The following is a 25,379-nucleotide window of genomic DNA, read 5'->3' as shown; positions in this document are numbered from 1 at the left end:
ATTAATTTTTATTCATTCAATTTTAAGGATGGTATGTATATAAATTACTGAATTAAAAATAAATAAGAATATCTAACTAAGTTTATTTAATTTAATTTTCTAAAGCAAATAAATTGTTTTTACAATAGTTGGAGTGCTAGATTTTAGAGATTAGAGCATTTTGAATAACCAGAACTTACACCTAATGAATAACTAGTCCCAATTTAATTGCTTTTTATTAACAACTTAGGAAAAGCAAATGTGGTAAATAAATAAGTAAATTAAGATTAAAATAAATATTTTAAAATAAAACCAATAATCACAAAAATTTATAATTTATTAATTGTTTATTTTTACAAGAGAGACATTGATGAATAATATTTATTAAATAATATATTAAATAAAATTTTTTTAAATTACTTTTTTTAAATGAAAAAATTAATTATTATTTTTTTTACATTTAAAATTTTAAAATGAATGAAAAAAATGCTTAACTCTAAAAATTAAATGTTTGATTAAAAATTAAGATTTCTTCATTAAAAAATTAATTATTTGATTAAAAATTTTTTATTTTATTTGTTTTTTTGTTTAGGTTCAGAAACCTACCTATTTTGAAAAATAATATTTATTATTCTACTAAATATTTATATCCTAATAGAGAAATAATTATCTGAGAAAGCAATAAATTATTATGAAAAATATGTAATTTATCAAAACTAAAATGAATATATTTTACTATTTTAATAGTTTTAATTAAAAAGAAATTTTTTTAGAATTTAATAAATAAAATTTTATTTTTATGAATAAAAAATATTTTATTCAAAAAAGTAAGTTTGAATTATGCAAAAAAATGTTATTAAATCTATTAATTTTACATAAATTTATACAAATTATACAGCGAAATTATTTTTTAGATTGGATTATTGTTAGTTTAATTTTAAAGGTGTTAAGTTATTAAATCATAGCTGAATTTATAAAAAATGTAATATTATAAAAATGAGTTTTAAAAAATCATTTCTTACTTCCTTACTTACTTAATGATTGTTTGTTTGTTTGTTTTCAAAATTTATTATTTAAAGCTATTGCTGTTTGTTTTTTAAACCGCAATAACTTTTAATTAGTTAGTTTTTCAGCAGCTTTAAATGAAAGAGATGAAAGAATAAGTAGATACTTAGACTAAAGATTATAATTAGATAGGATTATTAATAGCTTTGTTAAGAGCTTACAAAAATGAATGTTGTTAAATAGGTGTTTTTGTCAATTGGGTTTTATCAAAAGGATGAAGTTTTCTTGTTTGCTTCCTTGCTTGCTTATTAGTGCTTTTATTGGTTATTAAGTTAGTAATTAATAGAATCAAAATTTTTTGTTATTTAATATGATTGTGTATAGTATATTATAATTAATGTTAATAAAAATGTTAATGTTTTATGAATGAATGAGTCTTTGTTTTTGGTTTTATTTTGTAGAAAGGTGTTTTTTTTGATGATAATTAATTGGTAATTAAAAGACGTCATTTTAAATTTATTTTATTTTATGCTCTATAACTAAATAAGCAAACCAACTAGCCAATCAAACATTATTCCACCAACCAACCAACTATTTGAATTAATCAATAAATCAATCAAGCACTTTGAATCTATTATTTCATTTTATTTTTTCTATTTTCTAACTCTTTGAGATTGTTTTCTATTGACTAGGGATATATTTTTAATTCATGGAAGAAATCACCTATTTCTTGCCATATAGGCAAGACCATAGCTTCTATATTAATAATCAATTAATATGTAAGATAAGAAAAAATATATTTAATTTTATTTACTGCAGAAAAAGGTTTGTCCATTAAGAAAAGTAAGTTTATCTTTATATATAAGGAAACCAGTCACAGGGAGGTTGTATTGTTCTTCTTTTTATGTCTGTATTAAATATTTAAATTTAAAATCAATATCAATTTTATTAAAGACAGAAATCAACAAAATTATTAAATAATTAAAGTTTATTTATAAAAAAATTATTGATTGTATTTCTAAATATTTCGAAGTGATAACATTTTTTATCAAACAAATAAAATTAATAAATATATTTTGATACTTAATCGCTGAATTCTTGAGTGATCAAATAGCTCCAATTCATGTAATTGTTGTATTCTAAGCAAGGGTTGCCAATGTCACAGGCGTGAAGGATTATATTCAATAAGAACTTTAATTTATGAAGAATAAATAATTAATTAATTCAGTGATTTATTGAATGATGATTAGTTAATAATTCAATTAAAGAATTAATAAATAAATAAAGTATTTGGCATATTTTAAATAAAAATTAAGTGGTAATAAATTGATTGTTTTTATTTTTGATATTTTAATTGTTTCTATTTCATTTTAGATTTGCTATTTAGAGAGACAAATTTAAAACTAAAAAATAGCCATTCATATCTAGAAATAAAAAAGTATTGTATTACTCTTCTATCTTCGAAATTTTCCTTGTTGATGGCTGAAAATTTGTCCAAATCTGTTATTTTTTAAGAGTTGTCTTCTTCATCCTAAGAAGTTATTTAAAAATTTTCACTGCTATTTGTGTTTGAATCTTGCTGATTATCGTCTTAATGGTTAGAAATAGGACTACGCTACTTAAAGTTTTTGATTTTTATTGAAGCTTAAATTCTTCTTTTCAACTTTGCTGTTAGCTTAGAGTGTTTTTACATGTCAGTTGATGTGATGCAAGAAACAATTATTCTCTTGAATTGTTGTATTTTATTCTAAATTTAATTATAAAAAGATTGAATATTTAAAAAGTCATTATAATGTATTATGTATAATATCTTGTAATTAATTTCTTAAAGACTAAATAAATAAATATATTACTTAGTCTTTTAGTGCTGTAAAGTAGTTCAGTTCATTGTTACTCTGCAATATCTGGAATAATTTTGAAGCATGCATATTTTCTAAAACTCCTAACTCGCAATAATTTATACTGCACTGAGCATTTCTCTTTACTTTGTAGAGATTTCCAAGCCCCTCTTTTTTAATTAATCAGAATAAATTAATCAAAAATAAATCATATGGTTACAAATTAGTAAGATTGTTAAATATGAAAAATATATTAATAGAGGCTTTACTGTGGTTAAGATCATGTCCGAGAGCAGCTATTTGGGCACAAAAAAACTCAAAAGGTAGGATGTAATCTCTCCAAGAAGGAGAGTTTTCGTAGCAGCAGAAAAGCATCTATATTATTTGTAAAATATAGTTTAATAGGAAAAAAATAAATATAATATGTAACCACTTATTTTGAAAAATCAATATATTTCAATGGCTAAAAATTATTAACTTTCTGAAAAAATAACTAGTAAAAAGACAATAGAGCTAATTAACTAATCTTCAATTATCATTTATCCATTCTTTAATTAAATTTTCCAATCTTATAGCTAGCTATTTGTATATATATGCAATATTTGCCTTTATCTTTAATTTTATCTCTTTTGCTTGCTTGAAAAGGCAAACTAACTGTTGCTTGCATATTGAATATTTATTTATTTAACTTTAGTGGTGTGAATTTTGGAAGAATTTAGTTAATTTAGATTCTTCAAATTATATTAAATAGCATATAAAAAAATTAAGTAAGTACCTAAAATACTGAAAAGGCGTGAGTCCAGTTGTGATAAGGGATTACATTATAGTTTAAGCAAAGATTTTTAATGAGCAACTTCATTTGTTCTGCAGTGTAACTAGACTAGTCTTTATAAATTCCTTAATATTCCATCATCTTGAAAGTGATATCGCATAACTCCTTGTTAGTGTATAAGTGCATCTAAAAGTTGTGGCTTTTCAACTAGTTTATATCTTTATATTTGAATGAATATTCAATTCAGTATGAAAAAAATGATCAATTAGACAAAAAAAAGAGCAGTTAAATAAATACCAAATTTTGTCATGCGTTCTAGGACATTCATTTTGATATCATGAATTAATGGTATTAAAGGCTTTTAAGTATTTTCATATCTCTTTCTGAAAGAGTCAATATCTCTCTCATTAAACTTGATAATATTGTCTTACTAACGCTTAAATTTTTTAAATGTTTTCAAGAATTGGCCATAAATTTCTACAGGATTTTCCACTATCTTTTCCTGAATTGGTTTTAATAAATTGAGTTAAGTAAATAAATAAAAAACGATTTTATTTTGTTTAATTGTTATAGACTCAACTACAATAATCCAAATTATTGTAAAATCCGCTTAGTTTTAAATGCACTTAGCAATAAAAAGAGTCAAGGATAATAAAGATATTTTGGATATCAATAAAAATAATAAAATATTACATTTATTTCTTTCTAAATCTTTTTATAGATGTTGTAATAATAGTTGTACTTTTCCTTATTCTCATTATCTAATCTATTCAATAGATGATTTTCAATGAATTGTACCTTTTTTATTTTATAAATAATTTTATTAAAGAGCAAACCTACAACTAGTAAATAGTGTTTGTTGCCTCATCTTGCTGAGGCAGCTTCTAATAAAATAAATTTTATTTATCTGAAACATTAAACTAAATATTTTCCTTTTTGAAAGAATTTTAAGCTATTTATTTGGAAAACAAACTTATTGAAATGAGAGAGCTCAAATTTAATTATGCGATTGTAGATAGCAAATTAATTTAGATGAAATATGTATAATTGAATTTTTTTATAGATTAAAGATGAAATACTTTAGTCTACTAATCCTAAATTAAAAGAAGAGAATGAATAGAGCAAATTAAAGTGCTTACCTCTTAAGTTAACTTATTGAGAAACTGCTCTGTTGTGAGCTTCATAACATTATAAGACATTTAATGTTTTATCTTAATATTTATTTACCTATCTATATATTTCTATTGTACCTTATAAAACTTTATTTATCTTTTTCGCTATCTATCCCTTTGATTTTTTTTTATATTATTTTTTAATGATTCTTATTGAAGTTATTAATATTAAATAAATAATAATTGCATAAAAAGCTGATAATTATATACATACAAATTGTTTTTATATTGATAGCAACATGGTAAAATATATAATGCATGCATACATACATATATACATACTTAGGAATATTGATAAATAAATTTATTGATTTACATATATTTACAACTAACAAATCAAGCAATTTGAGTTTTAATCTAAATAAAAATAAATATAAATTGATTCTATCTGATTAAAAACCAATGATAGCTTATTACTCATATTCATTTTTTGCTCAATTAAATTTATTCAAACAATTTAACCTTATTTATTTATTCATTTTTTATTTTCTTACTTGACAATAAATATTGACTCAAGCAAAAATAATTTAGTATCATTAAATAAGACTATTTTTTATCAATTTATAAAAGCAAATTTTAATAACTAATTAATCATTTATTTATTTTTGATTAATCTAATAAAAGCATAAAAATATTATTTTTACTGACTAAATTATTATTTCTTTAAAGTAAAAAATTTTAATTTAAATAAATTGACAAACTTCTATATAAGATAATTCTAAACTAGCCTTAATTTTAATTTATAAAATTAGGAATTCATCATGTGCATGAATACTAACTAAATCAAAATTTTAACTAGTATATTTTATTTTTTATAATTATAGCCAAACGCCTAATTAAAATCTAGTGGTTTGTGTATTAATGAGTTTAAAATTAAATAAAAATATATTTGAAATTGTTAGTTCTAAGCCATTTTTTTTAATTCATTTTTATTTATGATAAATTTTGGTTTCAAAACTTTTTTTTATTTCTTTTAATTTTTTTTATTTTAGTAAATAATATGTTTGATTCTAAATGTATAATAATAATCAGAGAATAGCTATATAAATTAAACTAAATATTATATAGTAAAATAAAATAATATTTTTCAAAATTTAATAAATTTTTTTCTTATTTTATTGATTAATTTTATTATTAAATCTGAATAAAAAGATTTTAGCTTTTCAATAAAATATAAATTTTTGAAAATCTTTCTGAGCTTTTTATTATTTAATCTTGATCTAGAATAAGTTTTATTAATTTTATTAAATTTTGCTCAAATTAAAAATAAAAAATACACACTCTTTTTATTATGTCATTTACAATTTTTTTTATGAAGGTTCACTTTATTTAAGTTATTTGAATAATAGTAAATTATTGATTGATATTGATTATAAATGATAATAATCAATATTTTTAATTATTGAATTTAATTGCCTATACACACACATACATACATACAAATTAATAGAAATTAGAAAAAATACAATAATAATCATCCTATATATTTTACTTTACAAGTAGAAGAAAGATTATCTTAATAATATTTATCTTTAAAGAATTTAGATTAAATTTCGTATTAAAATTAAGATAAGGATAGTTCGCCGTATTAAGAAAGTAAATTATTCTAATTAAACTATTAACTATCTTATCTCATTTGCATGAGTTTCATTATTTATTAAGGATTTACATCAATAGTCATGATGCCAAATAATCCTATTATATTATGTACATTTTCAGGAACCACATAATCTGTAAATAAATACTAGCTATTTTAATAGACGAAATATGTTTTTTCTTTAAATTGTGCTGAAATCTCTATTTAATCTAAAGTAGAGAAATTTATATTCATTTAGTACTCTTATTAGTTTTCTTATTTACAAGCATTATTCAACTAAAAGTAGAAATACTCTATTACTTTTTCAAGGTGCTTTTTTACAACATCATTGCTGTAACTATAAAAAACAGAAAACCATCCTTCTCTTAGATAAAATTATTAGATTGTTTCAAAATCTGTACCTATCAAATGGAGATAGTTTTAATTAAATCCATATTCACTAATTCTAGAATCATACATACTATCTAAGCATTCAAACAACCCATATGCTTGAACCTCTGTAGAATTTTCTTAGTATTATTAAATCAAAATCTATGGTATGATAGAGTCTTTAAAGTATCTTAATACTTCTTTTTTTTATCTTAAAACAGAATGGTCAATGGTATTAGGAAATTAGATTTGTTTCAATATTTATAATTGATACTATGACAATGTTTAAGAAAGCTAGTACATTTAATCATTTTGCATCGTTTACATAATATTAATAATAGGTCTGAAGTCTATTTATCCTTACTATTCATTATTAAATTCAACTCTCATAAAAAGGGATTCATTTTCTTTTTTTATATTTAAGATTGGCCTCAAAGCACTTTGCAATTTCAACTAATCAAAAAAAACCTACTCCTTATTTTCATTTAAGTTTATCAGTATGTCACCATAAATAAAAAATATTCTCTCTAAGCTAGGCATTTTTACTAGTGGAGTTAATTAACAAACTCTTTACTCTTTCTTTGTTGATATCCCTTTTTTATTTTCAAAAATAAGTTGTTTTTCTTCATTATCTTTGAAGTATAAGTTTTTTTATCCCTTTTTCATCTTGTTTTTTTGTTTGTGATTTCTTTAATTTTTAATAATTTTTCTATATAAAAAAATTGATTTTTCAAATTGTATTTGATACTACAAATTTAAAAACTTAGCTTAATATCTAAATATACTTTTTTAAATACAATCTTTATTTCATCAAAAATTTATTAAAATTTGTGGGTATATTTTCTTTATTTCTTTTTTAAAAATTAACTAATAAAAAATTTATTTTAAATAATTTTTGGAAAAATATTTTATATAAAAGAATTATTATAAAAAATGTTATTTACAGAAGAATTTAATTTAAACATATTTTATGAAGTAAGTTTATTAATAAGATAAGTAAATAATTTAATTTTAAAATGGATCTACTGTCTTAAGATTTATTCATGATAATTTATTTAAAATTAAAGATTTTTTAGTTTATTGTAATTTACTATAAAACGATGAATTAGATTTTAAATTATTAGATAGAAAATTTCATAAAAGAATTTAAGAAATTTAAAAGTCCCTACATTAGTGATAGCTCTTTAAAAAACTGTAATAGATCAAAACAAAAACAAGTAAAAAATCTATCAAGTAATTTAATTACCAAAATTTAATTTGCATTATCAACAATCAAATCTGTTTTAAATATATGTCTATCTTTAAATTTCTCAAAAAATATAGAAACATTTCACTTATTTAAATTATAATTTAGATATAAGATTGATTTTAAACATTTATCATTGATTTTTTAAAAATTCTTGTCATAAAAATTAGTAAAATCTTTTAATTGATTCTGATGAAACATATTTTAAAAAGAGGAAATTTATTTTCTAGTTTTGCAATATTACTAATTATTAAATTGTTTTGTAATTCAATTTTTATTTTTAAAATAAAATTTGGAATAAAATAAAATACATTTGATATGTATGATCCATTTTCCATAAAATAAAATACATATGATATGTATAATCCATTTTCCATAAAATAAAATTTAAGTTTATATTTCAATATGTAAAATTAATTAATTAACAATATTCAATTTAAAATTTTTAAAAATAAACTGTTTATAATTAATTATTTTGGTAATATCAATCATAATGTCAAATATGATTTATTATTCAATCATTTTTAAGCTTGTTCAATTTTTTATTACTTTTTAATTCTAAAAAATAGTTTTAAAATTAAATTTTATTTTTATGATAAGAAAAATAGACATGAATCAATTAGCGTTAATATAAAATGTGAAATATCATGTAAAATAAAAATCTTAATTTAATACCAAAATGATTAGACCTATCAAAAACTTATTATATAAGTTAATAATATATAAATAGATGATATTTTATCTATTTAAGCTTTTAAAAACATACAAACAAACAAATAAACATACTTTCTTTATGAAAACAAATAATTTTAACAGATACACTTTTAAAATTAAAATAGTTTACATACTTATTTCAGAAAATGAATGAAACAATCAAAACTATAAAGCTTATTGATAAAATTTTAGATGAGGTTGGAACAGTGCAAGTAGCATTATCAGAATTTACAGTTGCTTTTGGGTCAACACATTATTGACATGTTGATGTTGTCATTTATCCTTATGCAGCTAATTGTGCACAGTTTATAGAAACACATGCACTATTGTTTGTGTTTGCATAAATGTTACCTCCGTTATTGTTTTGATTTGCTGAAGCTGAATTATTTGTGTTACAAGAAGCACACGAAAAATTGGAAACTTGGGCATTTTAATTTGTAATTTAATTGCAATCAGTAACTATACAAGAAGTTGTAGCTGCCTTATATGTCCAATTACTAGCAATTCCTGCAAATCCACATCCAGTATTAGCATCACGACAAGCCCCATTTTAAGCGCATGATTATGGGGTAGAGCCCTATAGGGGTTAAGCTAAGACTTTGACAAAACAAAGGTAATTTAAAATAGTAATAACCAAGTATATTTACATTTAAGCTAAAACAAAAATTTAAATATAAAAATTCTTTATTTATAAATTTGATGATAAATCAATAGATCTATCTGTATGTAATCTCTATTAAATTAAGAATTATATTTGAAAATAATAGAAAGTTTTAACATCTTTCTAATAGAAATTGTACAGTTTAATTAGAGTTATGATAATAGCATACATTTCGTTGATTAATACCAATATTTCTACTTTATAAATACTCAAAATTTAATTATTTTACAAATTTGCTAGTTTGTATTTTTTCATATTTTTTTAAAATGATCATATTTGAAAGCAAATATATTATATATGCTTATGTTTTAAATGGCTAAAACCTATCTATTTTCTTAATATGTTTTAGTATTTTAAATAAATAAACAACTTTTATAATGAATTTTTATATAAAATATCAAATAAATTATTTAAAAATGATATTTTTTTTAAAATTTATTTAGATAAAGTGAAAAAATTGAAAAGCTCAAATACATCTTAAAATAAACCAACGAAAATTTCTTTTGCAAATATTTAAAAATATTTCAATAATATTTGAAGAATTGGATGAAAAAGGAGACATTTATAATAAGATTTTTAATATAGACTAGCTTTTTAAATGGTTAAAACCTATCTATTTTCTTAATAGTTTTTAGTATTTTAGATAAATAAACAGCTTTTATAATGAATTTTTGTATAAAATATCTAATAATAATAATAATAAATTATTTAAAAATGATATTTTGTTTTAAATTTATTCAGATAATGAAAAAATTGAAAAACTCAAATACTTCTTAAAAGAAACCAATGAAAGTTTCTTTTGCAAATATTTAAAAATATTTCAATAATATTTGTAGAATTGGATGAAAAAGGAGACATTTATAATAAGATTTTTAATATAGACTAGCTTTTTAAATGGTTAAAATCTATCTATTTTCTTAATAGTTTTTAGTATTTGAAATAAATAATCAGCTTTTATAATGAATTTTTGTATAAATTATCGAATAAATTATATAAAAATGATATTTTGTTTTAAATTTATTCAGAAAAAATGAAAAAATTGAAAAAATCTAATAATATTATTTATTTATCTTAAAATAAACGAATGAAAATTTCTTTTGCAAATATTTAAAAATATTTCAATAATATTTGAAGAATTTGATGTTAAAAGGAGACATTTATAATAAGATTTTTAATAACGTGTTTCAATTTTAGAATACAATTGAGTCTGAGGTTACTTAATAAATCAATCAAAGGATTTGATAAATTTAGTTTAGATTATTATTTATATTTTGTCTGATAAAATTTAATTTACAGAAATTAATAAATATCTTTAATTGAATTTAGATTTTTTAAAATATGTTCACCAATAAAAGGAGGTATTTTGGAATTAACCTACCTGTGTTTTCAGTAAATTATGCTAAAAATAGTGAGATAATTATTAATATAGCATATTATATAAGATATTAGGGTATAAAGATAAGGTTTATTTTGCTGGTGGTGGAGGTGGCCAGAAAGTAGGCCTAAAAAATTCACTTGTAAGCAAAATTATTAAACATAAAAATAAAAATATTGATGGAATTTACTTAGATATTTATTATCTTAATAATTAAAGCTAGTGTATAAGAGAGGTATGCCTGCCAATAGATTAAGCAATATCATCAATGACTAAGATACAGGAGAAGATTTATTACAGCGCATGAACTTGAATTTGAAATTTGAAATAGTTGTTGCTTGTTCTGATGGAAATGCAATTTTTTATAAACTAAATAATGAAAATGGAAATTTGAATGAATTATGCAGAGTTAAAGCAGACTTTACAGAACCAGATCCACCTTCTCTTGTATGATATTATCAATTTAAGTTTACTCTACTTCTTATTTCTATTTATTTTATTTAAATTATTTAATTGCTAGAATGATGCAAAAATGAACGATCAAGGTACTTTAGTTGCTACAGGCGGTGATGATAGCATAGTTAGGTAAATAAATTAACAAATCCATTAAAATTATTAATGTAAGTTTACACTAAATTCCCCTAATTAATTAAATAAAAAGGATTTGGGATTGCTAATATGACAAAAACAATAACGTTTTAAAAGTTTCTAAAAAATTCGAATTAGTAAGCCACACAGCTCCTATAAACTCTGTAGATTTTCACCTTACTAAACCTCTAGTACTTATATTTAATTGCTATTATTAAATTGATTGTTCGATTTTTCTTTAATTGATTTATTCATTTATTTATTTATGAATTAAAATGGATAGCTTTTAAAACTTAAATTATAAAATAAATAAATAACTTTCTTACTTTCTTACTTACTTACACTCTGTAACATAAATAAAAAATATTAATAGATTATTTCAGCTAGCGATGACAAATCTTGCAGAATATTTAATTTAGAAAATAAGTAATTAATCAAAAAATTAACTCTTGGAGGTGGTTCTCACGACCTCAACTTGAAGTTTTATAGTGCTTTGTAAATTTATTTTAGCCTAACAAGCAAGCAATACTTTATAAAAAAATATTTATTTACTTTTTTATTAAATTAAAAGATTTTCTTTTGATGAGAAATTTATTTACACAGTTGCTAACCCAAGTAGAGGTTCTTCTTACTTGACAAAATGGGAAGTAAATATTCTAAAAACAAACTTTTTTTTTAATTATCATTCATATAAATATATTTGTTTATCAATATTAATTAAAGATGGATTCTGAAAATGTTACCCCAGTTGTCACCATTAAAGCACACCATTAACCAATCAGTGCTTGCACTATGAGGTAAGATGAATATTAAAAACTGTTTTTTATTTATTTTTTTATGTTTTAATTATTAATTTTAGCAAAGAAGGTTTGTTTATTGGACTTGGAGGCTGCGATGGAGCAGTGAAAATAGCAAATCTTAGATATATGTCAATTGAAGCTGAATAAACTCATTTAGATATGGTTGTAAAAGGTTTAGATTTTACCGGAGATTCTAGATTTTTAATTGCTGGTACTCCTGAATCTAACTTTGATGTACTCTAGAATTTACGTCCAGAAGGTATTCATTCATATTTTTTAATTTCATTGATATAACAAATATTTAAAATTGATTTTAGGTGGTCTTTCTAAATTTTTTAAGCTTTGGGTCTTTTTAATGCTGGTTTTCTGGATTTATTTGTATGTTAAAGAATCTATTTTTGGTTGAAGAGATAGCATAGCATAATATATTATAGCATAGCAGGTTAGTTAGAATCAACAAATTTATATAATTTATTGAAATTTTGTAATAATTTTAGTATTTTATTTAATATTTATATTAGAGTGTTAATCCAATTTTAATATATCTTCATCTAAAATAGCATAAAATTTTAATAAAATTAATTTAATTTAAATTATTTTAACAACAAATTTATAAAAATAATTTAAATTTTGTAATAATTTTAGTATTTTATTTAATATTTATATTAGAGTTTTAACTCATTTTTAACATATTTCCATCTAATAAAGCATACATTTTAGTAAATTTAATTTAATTTAAATTATTTAAACAACAAATTTATAAAATTAATTTAAATTTTGTAATAATTTTAGTTTGAGTGTTAATTTATTTTTAAATATTTTTATCAAAAAAAGCATAAAATTTTAGTATTTTATTAAATTTAAATTCTTTTAATAATAAATTTTATAAATTTATTTTGTAATAATTTTTGTTTTTTATTTCATATTTATATTAGAGTGTTAACCAATTTTTAAATATTTCTATCTATCTATCTATCTATCTATCTATCTATCTAAAAAAGCATAAAATTTTAGTAATTTATTTAATATTTATAAGAGAGCATTAATTCAATTTTAATATATTTTATCTAACAACATTTAAATTATTTTAAAATCCAATAACAGTAAATCAAAAGAATTGAATTTTCTAAGGAAAAGCAACTAAATTGTTATTTATTTAATATTTTACTTCTTATTATTTATATATATTTGTATTATTCAAAAATTCAAAGTATTTTTTATTTTTTATTTATTTGATAAATGAATTTACTTTTATTGAATTAGTGTTTAATAGGAAACTTCCTTTTGATTATTAAAATATTTTTTAAATTTATTTATTTATTTAAATTAATTTTCTTATTGTCCTTTTTTACTTTTTGAAAATTATTTTAGATGAATCACTTATGAAAATTAATGAAAAGAAAAGCTTTTAGAGTAATAAAGAAAGGAATAAATTTTTGAATACATAACTAAAATCGTTGTTTTATTTGATTTAATTTGTTATTTGAAATGATGGTGTGATATTTATGGATGAAAATGTATGAATATAAGAATGAATCAATGAATGAACAAAGAATAATTGTTTGTTTTTAATAAAATAAATAGAAGAAAGAAATTTTGAATAGTTATGAAAAGAGAGGGAAAAAAAGCAAAGATATTAAAATTATAAAATAACAAAACAAATAAGAAAAAATTTAAGGATATAATCTATTTATATGTAAAAGCCTGAGGCGAGTTAGTTAGAAGAATTGCTAAAGCAAGCGATTGAAGAAAATGAAATAGTAAAAGAGTTACTTTTCCAATATTAATTTTAATAATTCAACAAAGTTAAATAAAAAAACGTTTCTTAAAGTTCCAAAATTTTCAATTTGTAAACAAACATATTTATTTTTAGTCATAATAAATTATCTTGTTTATGTAGAAATGAATCAATCTTATTATTATAACTTACTTACTTACTCTTTTTAAAAAATATTAAGCTTAGAGATCGAGTAGCAGAGTTAGAAGCGCTCTTAGTGGCTGCATAGGAAGAAATAGAGAAAAGAGATGAAGCGATTAGAGAGTTAGTATAGAATAATAACGAGATGATGAACGATAGTTAGTCGCAAGAAATTAGTAATAATAAGGTGGAGGAAGATATATAAAAGAAAGGTTAAAGCAAATAAAGTAGTAGCCGCAAGTAATCTAAAATAAAGCGCTAAGCTAACGAAGAAGATAGTGATGAAAAGAGTAATAATCAAGATAAAATAATTAATGTAAGTAATAATATAAGCGAAGCATCCAACAGAGACATAGATGAAGAGGATAGCGACGTGACATAAAATAAAGAAGAATAAGACTAGGAAGAAATTAGATTTTAATATAACAATCAATCAGCAAACCAAAACCAGCCAATTTATATATCCTCATAATAAAGTAATAGTTAAAATTAGTAATAAAATAACTCATAAAACGATAGTGACGATGAAAACCATCTTTAATAGGTAATCATTAATTAGTTCTATTCACTTACTTACTTACTCATTCACTCTATTTTATCATTTCAATATCCTATTAATTTTTGTTTGTTTTAAAATAATATAGGCGTAACAATTAGATTTTGCAAACATAAAAAAGCGTATAAAAAAATTTAAAAAATGAATGGATTTTTTAATTTTAAGTATTTAAATTTCAATCATAAATGCTTTGAAAGTTAGTTAATTGATTATCAATTTACTTGCTTCATCAAAAATTAGTTGGTAAGTATGTAAATAATTAAGTAACTAGACAATAAACAAAAAAAACAAACAAACAAACTAATAAATAAACAAAAGAGTAAATAAATAAATAAATAAATATATAAACAAAACCTCAATAAATAAATTAAAATAATTAACAATCATATTGAAAATATTTATAATTGGCTGAATGGCTGGCTTTTATTTATAAAGATATTTATTAACAACAAGAAATATAATAGTAAGGGAGTACATAAAATAGAGTAATTTATATAGGTTTAATAATTAAAATTATATTTATATAATTAACTAATAGTTAGTGCAATCATTCATTCATTTATTATTATTATTTATTGTATATAGATAGATAGATTGATACATTCAATTAAAACCATTTCTTAATTTTTATTTATCTATTTATTTATTTTCTTTCTTTCTATCATTCTTTAAATATTCTTTCTTATATTTTTATAAATTATATCAAAATTAATAAATAAATAAATTCATTAATTAATCATCAAAAAATTCACCAATTTCAACTCTTTTTCTTAATTTTTGTGTTTTTAATTCAATTTTATAAGTTTATTTGAGTTAAGTTAGCAATTTTGATTGTTTTTTTTGTTTAATTTTGAAAGAAAGAACTGCACTAACTATTTTAGTCAAAATGTAAAATTAAAGTGGAAAACATTCTTAATTTTTAACAGCTATATTTGATTGGTTGTTTATTTATTTGTTTGTTTGTTTGTTTGTTTATTTGTTTAATTATTTTTAATTTTTGAATTTTAGCTGATAAGGATAAAAGATTTTGTTTAAAATCAGAACTATTAATTCATCTTAACCTTCTTCTTACCTTATGCATAATAATCATATATTGTTTTCTGCTCATCGTAAACACTTTAGAATTCACCTAAATTTTATTGGTTCAAATTTCTTTCGCTTAAAGCATTTCTGTTAAATAGTTTTATTGGCGATCTCTTAGATTTCTTTAGTTATTATTATATATTAAATATTATTAAATAAAAAAAGAATAAAAAACGAATTTTTGCAAGTAACTTACTCTTAGATTAACTTAATTGTATTCATCGAAAATTAGAGCTCTCATTTGATGAATTTAATTAGTCTCTGCATACAAATCAATGTATTCGCCATATTTTAATTCGTCTTACTCTGTAATTATTTAATCTGGTCTTTAATTTTAAGCAATTATGATCAAAAAATCTTTAAGAGTTTTATATTAACTAAATAGTTTCTTTTTTTCTTTATCAAAAAGTTCTTTAAAGTGATACACAAGCATATCATAATTGGGATTATCTATGAACTCTTTGACTTTGACAAGATGAGAATTTTGATCTTTATTTTGGATAAGATCACTAAGGGAAACATGAGAGCTTCTTGCTGAAAGAAGGTTCTGCAAAGAAGAAAAAACGAAATGAGTAAATTATTTTAAGCAATCGTATTTCTTTCTGTTAACATCTTAATCTGGATGCTCTATAAAATATCTTATCAGTTAGTCAGAAATGTATTTATTTTTTTTAGTTTTTTCCAAAATAAACTAATTTTTTATAAAATAACTCAAAATTAAATAATCAAATAAATAAATATTGGTTTTTACTTGTAAATGATTAGTTAGTTTATCTGATTTATTGTGCTTGATCATATTGTTCAAATCTTCGTTTTGCTATTTCATTTATTCTAAATCTTGAATCACTTCAGCATTTATTTCATTTAATTCTTTACACTTTTTTTGAAGTCTGTTTTCAAAATACAAAATATATAAATTTATTTTTCTTTTAATCCCAAATTAATAAATTTAATAATAAATAAATAAAAAAATTAGATAATTAAAATCATGATTAGAATAATTAATCACGTCAAGTAAGTTTAATTAAAAATAAATTAAATTTAAATATTTGAAATATTATTTTAAAATAATAATTTTACATTTCTTTTATGCTGCAGTTGAATTGATTTTAGCTGATTTCTTGAATTGAGCTGCAAGAATCTTAAGAGATTTCTATTTATTATAAAGAAAATTAACTAAATTGCTATCTTATAAAAAAAGAAATAAATACCTGAAATGATAGACTGAGAAATTTCGCTGATTTTTTTTGATTGTTAGATAATCATTTCTTTTTCTTAAATTATTTTTTGTTTTCTTTCTTTTAATTGTCTTTTGAGTGAATCATTTTCTTTTTAGTGACTTTCTAGCCTTTAAGTTTAGATTTATAATTGCTCTTTTAAATTTTCTATTTCGTTCACATACATTTAACTCTTAAGCCCCAAATTTTAACTAATTTTATTCATTTCTTCGATCAAACTTTCTTTTTATCTTAAAAGCAGACTAGACTTTTGATCTATTTCTCTGTTTTATTAAGATTTAAATTTTAATTAAATTTATTTTAATAAAAATTTTACTTGTTTTCATTTTTGAGTTATGAATTTTCATTTTGAAGAAGAGAATTCTGATTTTTTAGAAATGATTTTTCATTTTCAAGCTATTTATTCTATTCTTCTAACTACTTTTGTATGCTTTTATTGAATTTGTTTTAATTAACTAAAGTTTTAAGATTTGCTTCTAATTATATCAACTTTTCCTCATTATCTTCAAAGCTATTACTCCTAACGTTCAGACTTAAGCCTGCTGTTGGTGTCATATCTTCTGTGCAATTATCATAAGTAAAATCTTAATCAATTGGTAATTGAAGTTTCTATTTTTCTGTTTCATAAACATGTTGATTTTTTTCTTCGTGCATCTTTAAAATCTTATATTTTAATTCTTTGATTTGAGCTTCTTGATTGTCAATCACTCCTTACTGCTAGCTCAAGCTAAGTTAAGTCTTTAAAATTTTCATAAAAAATTGATTTTAGAATAATTAAAGGTAATTAATTCAATTTTTACATCAAACGCTTATTAGGAAAGCCAAGCATTTTGCTACTTTAATTCTAATATTTGCTTTTTATTTTTTATTGAAAACAAGAAAATTTAATAAAAAATAATTTATTTATTTTTTTTTGAGTTTACATTTTGCTATTCATTCAGTTGATTTATTTTTTCAGACTCTAAATCTTGAATTTCTTTACAAAAGTAAGTCCTTATTTACCTTGATAAATAAATATACATCATCAAATAAAAATAATATCAAAGATTATAATTAATTAAATAAATAAATACTTGATTTCTTCGTCTAAGTTATCTGAATGGATTCTCATTTATTCAATCATATGATCTTTTTCGATTAATTATTTTGATTAGCTTTCTATTGTAAATTCATACTCTTTTATCTATCTTTGAAGTTCATCTGTGTTAACTTTAACAACTTAATTAACAAAAGGTTTGGTTTCAATAAATTTAGCATTGCTTGCAAATTTAAGAGTGTTTTCGGTTTCATCTAAATGGTAAAAAGATGGATTTATTGCACAAATTATAAAAGTTTTGCTATTTCCTACAAGACAATCTTTCAATATGTGAGTTAATTTGCTGTTTCTGAAAACCACATTAGCTTTTTGCTTTGCTAAATCTGCAATAACCTTAGAAAACTCAAAAAGACTTTTGTTTATACTTCCTAAATTTATATTTAATCAATAAGATATTTAATACAAATGCTTTATCAATCATATTTAATTAGTGTACCAGCTTCTTTTAATCTCTATCCTTCTGTTTATGTTTTTTTTTAACGCTCACTTCCTGCCATATCAACAAAATTCAATTTACTTTAAATTTCTGTCTAGTTGTTGTCAATAATTTGAATTGTAACAGTAAAAATAGAGTGAGATCTATAAAATAAATAAATAAATGATATTTCAATCAAGTATGTCAATTAATTAACTAAAATGATTTAATTTATATTAATTTAAATAATACCTCGAAGATTGCTTATTCATCTAAGTAGCAGCTATTGATCTGTTTTTTGTAGAATTATTAAAAGTACTTTATGCTTCATAAAACGAATGGACTGTTACCTAAGTAAGATTTTCAATAAATGGTCCTTCCAAATTTTCTCTTACTTTAATATCCTTCCTGTTGCTTATTAGGTCATTTATTTACTCGTTATATATTTCATAGTAGCTTACAGAAATTTTAAAGCTTTAAATTTCGTTTGTATATAGGCTCTCATTCAATTATTTGAAAAGGCTTTCTAAGACTCTGGGTTATATTCCAGGATTTGTTTGTGTGCCAGTCATGGTATATGTCTTACCAGCTCCTGTTTATCCATAAGCAAAGATGCAAGCATTCATCCCTTCAATGTGTAGAAAATAATTTAGTAAATAAACATTTGATTAAAATGATAAATTGATTCAAATAAAGTATTACATATATAATAAAAATCTCATTAATGTATCTATCTATTTATAAATGAATGAATGAATGAATGCATTTTTAATTATAAATTTGTGTATAAATTTTTGCTTTTTTGTTTTTTGTTTTTTATTAAATGAATGAATTTTATTTGATGTATTTAAAAAATAAATGAGAAGATAGATAGATAGATAGATAGATATTCCTTTGCTTGAATTAAAAAAATAGTTGTTAAATTTTGCTGACTTTGATAAATATGTTTGCTTGTTATTTTTATTATTTATTTGTGAAAATATCAATAAATTGATTGAATTTGAATGGGTAAAAGAAATTTTATTTCATTTAAACGATGTTAATAGTATTTCTTTATCTGTAGATGGAATATTCTAACGATAAAGTTGTTAAATGAAGTTGCTGTTATTATTTTTGAAGTACTTTGAGCATTATTTTTTATCATTAAATACTTATTGTGAATTAAGTAAGACTGAGTCTGCCAATGAATATTTTTACATAGAAATTGAAAAATGGAAATTTAGTTTTATTTTACCTTTTAGACAGTAACTGACAACTGGAGTGCCTATTTCCTAAAATACATAATCCTAGTCTTTGTCTTTTGTAGCCACCTTATCGAAGCTATATGTTTGAGACTTAAGCTCATTTGAGTATTGTATACGAATCTGATTGTTTTCAACAACGACAGGGTCAGTTTAAACTCTTTGGGATTCAGTTAAGGAGTTGTTCTTTATCCTGATCATGACTTGAATGTTCTCTGGGTTGCTAATTATGTTTTAGTTGTGGTGATTGTTCTTCATGGGAGAGGTGCTTGCTAAACTAGTCACTGACTAATTCAGAAACTGTGTGGAATTCAGACTGTTTTTAAACATGTCCTATTTATTTCCTTATAATATCACTTTAGTGGATAATTTATTCCTTTTTTACTGTTTTTTATTAACAAATCTTATGTTTTCTTTTAATTAATTTTATATGATTAATTCTATCAAAAACTTTGATTTCTCACTATACAATTCCTCAAAGATTGTTTGTTTTTCTTAATTTTAATACAACAAAATAAGAAAAATATTTATTCATTCATATCCAATATTCTATTGTTTTTGTTTGTTTCCCAAATTTTCTTTATCAATCATAAAAATCTTGCACAAGGCATATCGTATTAATTTATTTTCAAAATTTACCAGCTAGTTTTTGCTTTTTTTTAACAATACAATTTTTAAATTTTTTTGGAATTGAGCGAAGAAAATTTAGTGATTGATTTTTATTATCAAAATAGAATAAATAAATAAACCACCCATTAAAGATTTCAAGCAAACACAAGCAAGCAGCATTAAGATTAGAAATTGAATACAAAAACACACCAAAAATAAAATTAATAAATAAATAACTAGTTATTACTATTATTATAATAACACATCAATAAATAAATAAATATTATAAATAAAAGTTTATTAGATTATTTAAATTATCTATTATCCAAACAACCAAAGTTTCTTTCATCAAACATTTTTTAAATCTATTTTTAATTTTTATTTTTCATACTTTTCAACTACTTTTTCAAAAAACTTCTCCCATTAACAAAAAAACTCTTTGAAAAAAATTCAATTAATCTTCAAAATTTTCCATCTGTGAGGATTGATCCCTTCATAAATTTTTTATCTATTCATTATTCCACAAAATTTTTCATCTGCGAGGATCGAACCCTTTGCAAATTTTTTTATTTTTTCTGATTCATTGATTTATCTATAATTAATCTTACAAATTTTATATGTGAAGATTGTTTGATCTCTTTATTCATTTTTTATTTATTCCTAATTATTGATTAATCTACAATAAATTTTAAGCATAAAATTAAATTTCTCTTTGTAGAAAAATAATTCTAAAATCATTTTTAAAAACTAAAATAAAAATTTTAATTAAAAAATTTTAACTTTTTAATTTTATTTAATCATTTTTTTGTACGATAATTTTGAAATCAAAATTTTAAGCTAACTTTTAATAAATATTTTAGAAAATGATTTTAATTTTTTGTTTGTTTGTTTGTTTAACTATTTAAAAAATTAGTTTTGAAAATTCTACAAATAATAATTTTAAAAACAGGTTTGCTTTTAGCTTACAGATTTAATTTAAATATTGATTATAGAACAAAATAAGGTTCATATATTTTAAATCAAAAAAATTACTATGAAAACTATATTTTATATATTTCTAGCTTTATATTTTGTTTATTCACTTGTTAAAGGATGCCAGCTAAGTGGCTATGAAAGCGGTACTTGTGTTAGCTCTAAAGCTTATTTGAAGGATATTAGTTTCTGTCAGGATTATCTGTATCCTAACATATGCGTTCCTCTTGAAAGAGTAAATATATAAATAAATGAATAGAAATTTAATAGTTTGAATTATGTTTGTATAAATATTAAAGGTTGTATGGCCAAGTTATACTACAAGTGCTAGAGATTTATATATAAAAGATGTTTTCATAAAGTAAATAGAGTAAAGACTGATTTCTGAAATAAGCAAAGGGTAGTTTAAGTAGTAATTTTATTGTATTTTAAAATGATTTCTCTATAAATAGAGCGAGTGTAATATTGCTTTACAACGATAAATGCTATAATGCATATAAACAGTTCTTGTGCTAATGGAATTTTCCTCCCTGCGATACTAAAGGTATTCAATTATAAAAAAGTAATTTAAACTCAATATTAATTAATTAATTATAATTTGTAGAAGATAAAACACTTCCTGTTTGCATGAGTCAGTGTACTTCATACTATAATGCTTGTCAAGTATTTTAATTTTTAAATAAAAGAAATTTTGAACTTTTCATATAAAAAACAGAGTGATTCAACTAGTTGCGAACTTTCTTATCAATAGATAAGTCCAGGATTAGATTCTACATGCTGATTGCTAAATTGTTAATTTGCATTTATAAAAATTTTCAAAAATAAAAGCGAACTGTGTTAAAATCTCTAAAGAAAACAAGCAAAGTTATAATTTAAAAAAGAGAATCTTACAAGTTCAAAAGTAAAGAAATCTATAAAAAAAGAGTTTTTTTGAATCAAATACAAATAAATATAGATGGATGATTGGATATAAATAAATAAATATAAATGAGAGTGAAATGATTAAAATTGAACAATTAACAATTGGTCAATTAATAATTAATTAAAAATGTGGAAAATTAGAAGAAAAATGAAATTATTTACATAAATACATATTAATTTATATAGTAAGTAAGTTAGTACTTTTTATTTTTTCTTAACTCATTTTAATTGATTTATTTATTTATTTTAATTATTTTATTTTAAGATAAATAATTTAGGAAAATTTTTATTATTATTATTTTATTTATTTATTTATTTGTGCATTAATTCATTTATTGATACTCTATAACTGAGTGGGTACTTTCTTTATTTACAAACCAACAACTTTTTTTCACATTTCTTCCATTTGATTATTAGAGAATAATCTGAAGTTCATTATTTGAGATTATTACATGTACTATTATTAGAATTAATGTTGCATTTTGCTTTATTGGTTTTAAATTTAAGGTTGATTTTAATTAGTTGCTCTTGAAAATTGTGAGGAGCAATCCATTTATTATTTCTAAGTTTGAAAAATATTACAATTTTAAATAGGAATTTATGGTTACTAGAAAACTTGTGATTAATTAGCGTATTAAGCAAACATATTACTTTTACTTTAAAAGTAATTCTAGTTAGGATTATTATTGAAATTGTTAAAAAATGTAGGCACCTAAGCGTTTTGATTGACGCTTATTGAATTTCCAAAATTTTCATGGTAAGGTAACTGCTTATTCATTTAAATGTTATTGATGTTGCTGTTGTTATTTTAATTATGGTTAATTGTTTATATTTTATTTTGACAGCTTAGAAAATTTTGATTATTAATTTCTTGTTGCTACTAACTTTTGATGAGGAAATCTCTTCCATAAAGCATCTATTCTTATTCTTTTTTGAACTGTAGAATCTATTATTCTAATATAAAAAAAGTTAGACCAAACAAATAAATATTAGAAATATGTAAGCAAATTACCATAAATTAAAATATTTAAATAACTTTTAATCAACTTACCATTTATTACAGGTTCCTCTTATTTACTTTCCATTTCATACTTTGAATTTGAGCGGTTGGTTTTAAATAGCTCAGCAAGATCTTTATTGCTAAAGGATCTCTGGTTTCTATTTTAATTTTTTGGTTTTTCTTATAAACTAAAGCTTTTATTCAAAGATCTGTCTGCTAAATCATTTAAAGATAACGATTGTGACAGCTAAACACTATTTGAGCGATTAACTCTTTATAGCTTTTTTCCGACTGTCTAAAAGAATTCAGCTTGCTAGCCAAATCCAGAGCTGTTTAGGCTTTTTTGACTGCTATTCAAGGATTAGCTATATTCTTTTGTCTATTTTTGCAAGATAGAAGGATCCAAAGATTGATGCAAGTGAGTCAGTATTTCTATAAAAATTAATATTAAAACATTCATTTTAAAATTTTGTAAATTTATTTACTTTAAGGTTAAGGAACCTTTTGAAGATAGTTCATATAGTTACTTTCATTACTTTATTCTAGTTGAGTGTTTGAATTTTAAAATGAAAAATTATTGATTTTATCTACTGTCTCTTCATCAATAATAGTTGATTATTAACTTAATTAATATTACTGCTAAATCTGTTATTTAATTTCACTTTCTTCTATTTTCAAATCCTTTTATATTATCTAAGGAGGAGGCTATTCCTTTCCTTCAAAAATTATTTATTATTATTATTATTATTGTTATTGATTAATTTTAGGCAATTAAAAATTCTAAAAAGAATGATATATTTATTGTTATTAGTTTTGCAAGTTTACAGGAAAAGCAAAGCCTCCTTACTGAATTTTAGGTTGATCAAAAACATTATTAAAAAATTATTTATCATTCTATTTAAATTTATTTTATTTGGTCTGTTAAAATTGTTATTGCATTTATTGTTGTTGTTGTTATTGTTGCTGCTACTACTAGTGTTGCTGGTTAAATACCCAAGGCTAATTAATTGTGTTTTACTAATTAAAAAAGTCAATATTGCTTTGGTTTTTATAGCAATTAGATTAGATTGAACAAAAGAGATTTTATTCAATATTTTTTTATTAGCTCCAATCTGACTTTTGACTACTTGGTTGACTACTGAACTAGCCTTATTTGTTAGATTCTCCTTCATTTGTACTAGAAACATAGGAACTAATCTTAGCATCGAAAACATTAAAATTAGAATTTATATTATTTGAGCCTTTAATAGGGCTTTAATACAAACTGTTTGCTAAGCTTATTCCTAATTAAGGATGTGCTTAAGCTTATTTCATATTTATTCTACTTCTTAATTCCTACTCAGACTACTGTTAATACATTTCGTTAACAAAATTTTATCCTATTTAATTTAAACAATGCATATAAGTTATGTTTAAACTGTAAATACAATTAATTATACCATAATTTTGCTGTTGCATATTTACGAAATTCATTTGTTAATAATTGGGAATTTGTTAGCAATGAATATTTGCCTAATTTTATATAGGTTGAGCGAAGAATTAGCTTTCCATATTATTTTAATATTGAAAATTAAACTAAGAAATCTTCTTTTGTTTAACTTCTAAATTTTTTAAATAAGAAGCTTTTTAGCTTAAAATCTGCTTATCAAAAAACATGCCACATTCTGGACAAAATAATTTTTCCTCTATTTTATATTTAACAAAAGTTTTTGTATTTATTTTAGAAGAAATGATAAAATGTTATTTTTACTAGATAAGCAACAATAAGTGCAAATAAGAGGAGAAGAAGGAGAGCACGAGCATAGTCTGTAAACTTGCAAATTACTAAACTAAAAGGATGATTAATGGCAAAAAAAGCAAATGATATCCTCTTGCTCTGAGATAATCATTTTGTCGCAAATTCAAATTATTTTTCTTTCTACTTATTTGAAAAATTAGTAGCTCGAATAATAAATAAATAAATACTTCTTGCTTGTTTGTTGATTTAATCTAATTTTTATATAAAATTTTTCCTTTTTAAGATTTAAATGGCAAAAACAAAAAAAAATCTAACAAATCAATTATTTGTAAATAGGGGGTTAAGTTTCTTCAAATTTATAATAAATTAGAGCTAATAATCATTTTGAATCAATCAATAAATCAATCATTAAAAAACCACTGAAGTAAATAAAATACATCCATTTGTTGAAATCTTTTAAAACTTAATTATTAAAA

At 21.5% G+C, this 25,379-nt stretch overlaps 8 protein-coding genes across 8 annotated transcripts; 4 read left to right on the top strand and 4 right to left on the bottom strand. All coding sequences in view use genetic code 6, as the record gives it.

The window, feature by feature from the left end:
• Window positions 1-1,600: 1,600 nt before the first annotated feature.
• On the bottom strand, window positions 1,601-4,793 carry TTHERM_01216060 (3',5'-cyclic-nucleotide phosphodiesterase; the record flags this gene model as incomplete). Its single annotated transcript, XM_001009457.2, has 10 exons — window positions 1,601-1,740; window positions 1,799-1,892; window positions 2,068-2,175; window positions 2,435-2,731; window positions 2,838-2,992; window positions 3,092-3,197; window positions 3,598-3,812; window positions 3,892-4,096; window positions 4,288-4,392; window positions 4,734-4,793. The coding sequence occupies 10 exons, from the start codon at window positions 4,791-4,793 to the stop codon at window positions 1,601-1,603; spliced, it is 1,485 nt and encodes a 494-aa protein (XP_001009457.2).
• A 1,447-nt stretch (window positions 4,794-6,240) lies between these two features.
• TTHERM_01216070 (hypothetical protein) lies at window positions 6,241-7,446 on the bottom strand (the record flags this gene model as incomplete). The annotated part of the gene is made up of 1 exon (XM_001009458.2): window positions 6,241-7,446. The coding sequence occupies exon 1, from the start codon at window positions 7,396-7,398 to the stop codon at window positions 6,241-6,243; it is 1,158 nt and encodes a 385-aa protein (XP_001009458.1). The 5' UTR covers window positions 7,399-7,446.
• Window positions 7,447-8,842: 1,396 nt separating this feature from the next.
• On the top strand, window positions 8,843-9,295 carry TTHERM_001216069 (hypothetical protein; the record flags this gene model as incomplete). Its single annotated transcript, XM_012798305.1, has 1 exon — window positions 8,843-9,295. One exon carries the CDS (start codon window positions 8,843-8,845, stop codon window positions 9,293-9,295), a length of 453 nt encoding a protein of 150 aa, XP_012653759.1.
• A 1,396-nt stretch (window positions 9,296-10,691) lies between these two features.
• TTHERM_01216090 (WD domain, G-beta repeat protein) lies at window positions 10,692-12,522 on the top strand (the record flags this gene model as incomplete). The annotated part of the gene is made up of 10 exons (XM_001009460.3): window positions 10,692-10,742; window positions 10,796-10,870; window positions 10,948-11,175; window positions 11,249-11,313; window positions 11,390-11,507; window positions 11,690-11,811; window positions 11,888-11,963; window positions 12,040-12,113; window positions 12,176-12,375; window positions 12,434-12,522. 10 exons carry the CDS (start codon window positions 10,692-10,694, stop codon window positions 12,520-12,522), a joined length of 1,098 nt encoding a protein of 365 aa, XP_001009460.3.
• Window positions 12,523-13,810: 1,288 nt separating this feature from the next.
• TTHERM_001216089 (transmembrane protein, putative) lies at window positions 13,811-15,421 on the top strand (the record flags this gene model as incomplete). Its single annotated transcript, XM_012798304.1, has 2 exons — window positions 13,811-13,876; window positions 14,075-15,421. 2 exons carry the CDS (start codon window positions 13,811-13,813, stop codon window positions 15,419-15,421), a joined length of 1,413 nt encoding a protein of 470 aa, XP_012653758.1.
• Window positions 15,422-15,627: 206 nt separating this feature from the next.
• TTHERM_01216095 (kinesin motor catalytic domain protein) lies at window positions 15,628-19,993 on the bottom strand (the record flags this gene model as incomplete). The annotated part of the gene is made up of 12 exons (XM_001471116.2): window positions 15,628-15,795; window positions 15,870-16,364; window positions 16,425-16,563; window positions 16,754-16,826; window positions 16,885-17,174; window positions 17,228-17,649; window positions 17,712-17,765; window positions 17,835-17,913; window positions 17,985-18,375; window positions 18,444-18,586; window positions 18,675-19,050; window positions 19,657-19,993. 12 exons carry the CDS (start codon window positions 19,991-19,993, stop codon window positions 15,628-15,630), a joined length of 2,967 nt encoding a protein of 988 aa, XP_001471166.2.
• A 1,903-nt stretch (window positions 19,994-21,896) lies between these two features.
• On the top strand, window positions 21,897-22,317 carry TTHERM_001216094 (hypothetical protein; the record flags this gene model as incomplete). Its single annotated transcript, XM_012798303.1, has 2 exons — window positions 21,897-21,907; window positions 21,960-22,317. 2 exons carry the CDS (start codon window positions 21,897-21,899, stop codon window positions 22,315-22,317), a joined length of 369 nt encoding a protein of 122 aa, XP_012653757.1.
• A 239-nt stretch (window positions 22,318-22,556) lies between these two features.
• On the bottom strand, window positions 22,557-25,054 carry TTHERM_01216130 (hypothetical protein; the record flags this gene model as incomplete). Its single annotated transcript, XM_001009464.2, has 5 exons — window positions 22,557-23,119; window positions 23,217-23,597; window positions 23,651-24,544; window positions 24,605-24,850; window positions 24,916-25,054. 5 exons carry the CDS (start codon window positions 25,052-25,054, stop codon window positions 22,557-22,559), a joined length of 2,223 nt encoding a protein of 740 aa, XP_001009464.2.
• Between the last annotated feature and the right edge of the window lie 325 nt (window positions 25,055-25,379).

Source organism: Tetrahymena thermophila (assembly GCF_000189635.1).
Source record: "Tetrahymena thermophila SB210 genomic scaffold scf_8254593, whole genome shotgun sequence".
Taxonomy (NCBI): domain Eukaryota; phylum Ciliophora; class Oligohymenophorea; order Hymenostomatida; family Tetrahymenidae; genus Tetrahymena; species Tetrahymena thermophila.
This window is presented reverse-complemented; position numbering and strand designations above follow the sequence as displayed.